At 52.0% G+C, this 6000-nt stretch overlaps 1 protein-coding gene across 2 annotated transcripts in view; it reads right to left on the reverse strand.

The window, feature by feature from the left end:
* Nucleotides 1-5194, reverse strand: part of MOCS1 (molybdenum cofactor synthesis 1) — a 38127-nt gene extending 32933 nt beyond the window's left edge. Inside the window, exon 1 of one of the 2 annotated variants that reach the window (XM_080805353.1) lies at nt 4999-5194. In XM_080805353.1, coding sequence (XP_080661479.1) covers nt 4999-5121 — 123 coding nt within the window. In that variant the 5' untranslated portion in view covers nt 5122-5194. The remainder of the gene's footprint in view (nt 1-4998) is intronic. The other variant, XM_080805354.1, reaches the window with a different exon arrangement.
* Nucleotides 5195-6000: the final 806 nt, after the last annotated feature.

Here is a 6000-nt window from a genome sequence, read left to right on the forward strand (position 1 = left end):
CTGAGTTTCCAGCAGAGTTTCCCCAATCCTTCAGCAGTTCTTTGCAACTTAGGAATCTGTTAGTCACTCAGGATCTCTGCCCCTCAGGAGTCGCTCTCACCCCAATCTAAACATACTGGGGGTTGTTGGCTGGGTGAGGGAGGAGTCAAAGTGTACCACCTTTTGGGAGCAAGTGAGAGGACCAAGGAGCATGACTCAGCAAAAACCAGGGAGCAAGCAGAGTAACGGGCAAGGGAGGAGCTCCCAATCAGAATCTCTTGTTGTGGCCCTGGGTGGAAGCAGGGAGGACGCTGGATTTCACTGCTGAGACCTGGAGTGACTTTATCTAGATTCATCAGACTCGGTACTGGCAGAACCACACACAGGCGCGTGTGCGCGCACACACACAGTCTCTCACTCTGCCAGCCTTGCAAACTCCTCACTGTGATGTTAACATGCCTCACCCCTGCCTCTTCTCTCCTCCAGCACTGCACGTCCTACTTTCATTCTTACATCTCCTTTTCCTTTAAACCTCCTGCAGGAAAAAAGTATCAGCTCCAGTTAGAGGAGCCCTGGACCCAGAGGGCATGACTGGGCAGGGTGGAGAGAGATGCCTCTCACCCAAGAAGGGCTGGGACATGTCAGAAGCAGCTCATAGCCTCAGAGCCCAGCCTCGACTAGGCTGTTGCTTACCCACCCCCCCACCGCCCCATGTGGGAAGCCCCCCTGCATGATTCAGAATCCCGGAGTCTACATGGTATGTCACTGTGTCAGTGGACAAATTGGAAGAGAAAAGTGGTGTGTGCAAAACCAGTCACACTGGATTCATCCTTCATTTCCTGGGTGGTCTCTACTGTCAAAATGGTTTTGCCTAGGACAGTGGCTCTCAAAGATTTACACATCAAAATTGCCAGCAGTATTTCTAAGAAGTGCTGAGGACGGAGAGCCCCACTCCAAAGATTCTGACTCCATTGCTCTGGGATAGGGTCCTGGCTTTTTTTTTTTTTTTTTTCCCCATGTCTCAGCTCTTCAACCTGCAGTTTGGCTGAGAACCGCTGGCCCAGCGACACCCAGATCAGGAACTATTTTAATCCAGGGCTGGTTGTTGTGGTTCAGAGCACAGGCTCTGGGAGTCGGTAAACCTGAATTACAAGCCCGGCTTTATTACTAAATAGCTGTTGAGCAAATCACCCAAATTCTTTATACTTTAGTTTCCTCTTCCACAAAGGGTGGAAAATAATTCTCCCAAACTCAGCTGGAGGAGTTGTAGCACACAGCAGGTATTCAGTAAGTTTTCTGAACAGAATTCCTATCTATATCCATCCATTTATGACATACATATTTGTGGAGGAGCACTAGTTGTATGCTGTGACTCGTTTTCCCGCTCTTGCCAGCTCCCCCAGTCAGTCCCGCAAGGCCCAGCCCTACTTAATGGCAGATGGGCCAAGGCTGGGGTTTCAGACCTGCTGTCACAACCCCCAGAGCAGGGCAAGTGGAGTCTGCGCTCCTCCAGGGCCACGGATGACCAGGCACGAGGCAGCCTGCCACCTGCTGCTGGCTGTGTCTTTTCTACCTGCCCAGAGCGGACTGGGGCACGGGGTCGGGGTGGGGAAGGGTGGTGCAAAGGAGTTAGTTAAGGGAGGGATGTTACCCTCCAAGTAGTCACTAACTCTGGGATTTGGTTTGAATGATAAAGGCCAGCCCCCAAATAATTCTAGAGTATCATAAATAGGGTTATTCAGGAGAAAAAGAATACATTCCAAACTCAGATATCAGTGGCTCTGATTTGGGATCCTTGCTATTTGGGAGGACGTACTTGGGTGCCTCGAAAATCATCTCTGTTAAACAAGAAGACCCAGCAAGGTGCCTAGCCCCAGGTCTGGATCCCCCCTCTTCCTCCATCCCTCCCTAAGTGTGGGGTCTTTACACCTCAGGGTCCCAGCACCGACAGTCACACTTAGATTGGAAGTTCTTTCCCTTTGTGCGTCACTGTCCCAGGCCAGGCCTACTATCTCCTCCTACCTTCTCCTATACCCACTTTCTTCCTTCATAACACCCCTTCTCCAATATTTGTTCACTGTGACCCTCTGAATACTGGGTGTCTCTGTCCTGCAGAAAGCCACCCTCTCTCTACCCTGCCCGTCCTAAAGCAACAGGCCCAGGACCTGAGGCTAACCCCTGTGGTCCCAACAAAGCCTGCATGGATCCTGGGAAGAAGAAAGAGGGGTGTCATGCTTCTGGGCTGGGGTAAGCCCTGCAGAGGTAATGTGGGTCACCCCAATCAGGACAGCCGGTAGTTGTATCTCCCCAACCCACTTCCCCACTTAACTCACGCCCCACCACCTCCCCTTTCCACCTGTAGAAGTCGCTCAACCCATCCTTGGACCAAGCCCAAGGCCCACTTTCCACTGTCCTCACAGCCAGCTCCCATTCCACACTTCACATCTCTCTCACACTCCCACCTTGAAACACAAACAGATAACACTTGGTGGCTTCTCCCTCTGTCTCTCCAAGCATTTCCCAGGGTGGAAGGAAAGGTACCCTGCAGGACGGGAGGTGGAGACAGGGATTCCCAATGCCCCACTCCTGCTCTTGCCAACTGGCAAGTTCTGTGAATAAGCTGACCATAGAGATCTCCAGATTTGGGGCTCCTGGGTGGCTCAGTGGGTTAAGCCTCTGCCTTGGGCTCAGGTCATGATCTCAGGATCCTGGGATGGAGACCCGCTTTGGGCTCTCTGCTCAGCGGGGAGCCTGCTGCTCCCCCAACCCCACTCCCCACTCCCCAGACCTGCCCATTTGTGATCTCTCTGTCAAATAAATAAATAAATTAATAAAAGATCTCCAGATTTGCCTCACCTTCGGAGATTTTCTTAAAGACATTCTGTGCCCTCCCCGATGGCATAAAGATGGGCTGGTTCAGCCCTCTGGCTGGAGAGGAAAAGTGACAGCCTCAGGAGCCAAGTGAAATTGGAGACAGAGTGAAGGTGAAAACCTGGGAATTCCTGTGCAACGCTCTACCATTCCATGTGCCCTCCTTACCAGGTGAGTTTCAAACAGCCAAAAACATCTGCTGACTCCACTGCAGCAAGGTATTCAGCACCTTGCAGAAATACCTAGAAAGGCAGGAGAGCACCCAGCACTCGAGGAGCAATCTGCCTGCTGAGGATAACCCTAACAGGGAGTGTCGAGCATAGGAGGTCTAGGACCAGAGAGTTGACAGAGTGGCTATCCTGAGTGTCCAGGGGGAGGGGACTAGTGGGACACATCATGTGTCAATGGTGGCAATGCTGACAGTAATTACAACAAATACGTACATAACACAGCACCTATGTGTGTCAAGCTTTGTTCTAAGTACATATATCAACATATACCAACTCTCTCAATCTCTAGGACTATGAAGTAGACACTTATTCCCATTTTATAGATGAGAAGACTGAAGCACTGGGAGGCAAAGGGACTTGCTGAAGTTTACATACCTACTCAGTGGTAGGGCTGGGCTTCCCAAGCTGGCACCCTGCTCCAGAATCTGTTCTTAGCTGCTAGTTACACCTTCCCTTACAGGGTAAAGGAAAGGGTGGGGTGGCCTCTCATCCTACTTTACCTGAAAGGAAGAGCAGGGAGCACAGGTGGCCTCTCATCCTACTCTACCTGAAAGGAAGAGTAGGGAGCACAGGACTAAAAGAGACCAAGTATGGAGACACCTGGGTGGCTCAGTTGGTTGAGCCTGTGCCTTCAGCTCAGGTCATGATCCTGGGGTCCTGGGATCAAGTCCTGCATCAGGCTCCCTGCTCAGCAGAGAGCTTGCTTCTCCCTCTGCCCGCTGCTCCCCCTGCTTGTGCTTTCCAGCTGACAAATAAGTAAAATCTTAAAAAAAAAAAAAAAGAGAGAGAGAGAGAGGGAGAGAGAGAAAGAGAGATCTGTCACTTGGCACGGATCCCTTCCTAAAGGAAATTAAGGGCATGAGGAAGAAGAAACTTCCCTTTTCCTGAACTCCTTAAAGCTCTCTCACCAATCCTTGCACTCCTACTTTTCCCCTCAATGAAGTTCGCAGTTCAAGGAAACTGAAAAACTTCATTTCCCAGCAATGAGGCCTGATTATCTGAAGATCCAGAAGGGATCAAACTCCGGGAAAGCAAGTTAGGCCAAGGCCCTCCCCCTGGGGGTGTTGGGGGGATATGATCTGATGATTCTCAGGGTGTGAAGTCCTATGCTAAGAAATGGGAAAAGAATGACGGGGTGGGTCTAGAAAAGAGGTTTCACAAAATGAAAAACAGATGCTTCTCCCCAAATTATTCCCTGACCACACAGGCAAAAGAACACCAAACTGAAAACTTGTTATGACATGAATCATTCTGTGGGGCGCTATCAAGCACTTGAAGGGGCCTATCCCAAACCTTCAGGAAAACTGAGTTCCTTATCTGGACGGGGATCCTGCTCCCTTCTGCTCAAGAATGAGGCTGAGCCTTCCTAAGGGACATGAAGATGAAACTGAAAGAATGAAGGACAAGTCACAGAGCCCTGTAACTACAGACGTGACCAGTGACTACTGGTGGCACCAAGGTGACATTTTTAACCACTGTCACACTATGAAGCAGGGTGTCATAAGAACACCCGGTCACACACAGACAACCTCCACTGTGGGGGAAAGAGGAAAGTGTTCAGGAAACAGCGTGGGTGAGGCAAAGCTGTGAAGGGGCTCAGTTAACAATTCACCGGACCCAGAGTCCTACCTGCCTGCTCCCCCATCTCTGGTAGTCACTCAGACCTGGAAGGGGGTTGCATGGCTGGGTGGGCAGGAAGGTGGTTGGTTAAGCAGCACCCCAAGGAGCGCCCGTCCCTTGGGTATCAGGAGAGACTGGGCAGCTTAGAGAGCAACCCTCCACTCCCTTCCCCACCCCCAAGGAAACGCTGAGGGGTCCCTCCCAGAAGCCCCGCAGCCCCGCCTGGGTGCTTCTCGGCATGAGGGTCAGATGGCCGGTCGCCCTTTCCCGGGGAAGGTGTAGATGTGGGCGGGCTCACCTCCGCAGCAGTTTGGGGGGGCTCCCCGGGGCGGTGCTGCGTCACTGGAGCCCCGGAGCTGCAGGTCCGGAGGCCGGACCTCAGCACCCGCTGCAGCATCCGGGACACGGGCCTCGCCGCCATGAAGTCCGCGGGCCGGCGAAATTCCTCTGGGTAGCCGGCTTCGGAAGCGCACTAGACCTGGGCTCGGTGCCCTGGGGCCGCGCGGTAGGGGCGGGGCGGGGGCGGGGCTCGCGCAGCCAATCTGGCGAGGGCGCTGTGCCGTGGGGCATTCTGGAAGTTGTAGTCCACTTCTTTTACTCCTTCACTGGCCCGTATGCATTCTAGAGCTTGGCGATCACTAGTTCAAAGTCAGCTGGAGGAGATTACGCTGAGTGAAATGAGTCAGGCAGAGAGAGTCAATTATCATATGGTTTCACTTATTGTGGAGTATAAGGAATAACATGGAGGGTATTAGGAGAAGGAAAGGAAAAGTGAATTGGGGGAAATTGGAGGGGGAGACCAACCATGAGAGACTGGGCTTTGAGAAACAAACTGAGGCTTTTTTTTTTTTTTTTAAAGATTTTATTTATTTATTTGACAGAGAGAGATCACAAGTAGGCAGAGAGGCAGGCAGAGAGAGAGAGAGAGAGAGAAGCAGGCTCCCCGCTGAGCAGAGAGCCCGACGCGGGACTCGATCCCAGGACCCTGAGATCATGACCTGAGCCGAAGGCAGCGGCTTAACCCACTGAGCCACCCAGGCGCCCCTAAACTGAGGCTTTTGGAAGGGAGGGGGGTGAGGGGATGGGTGAGCCTGGTGGTGGGTATTAAGGAGGGCACGTATTGCATGGAGCACTGGGTGTGGTGCATAAACAATGAGTCTTGGAACACTGAAAAGATTAAAAAAAAAAAAAAAGACTAAGATCCTGGGTCTTTTTTACTGACTTCTTCACCTGCACTAGTCCAGGACCTAGATGGTGGTGTGACCAGCACAAAGTGCTGTGGGAAGAGCAGGACTAGAGC

The sequence above is a fragment of the Martes martes genome, assembly GCF_963455335.1.
Source record: "Martes martes genome assembly, chromosome: 6".
Classification (NCBI taxonomy): Eukaryota; Metazoa; Chordata; class Mammalia; order Carnivora; family Mustelidae; genus Martes; species Martes martes.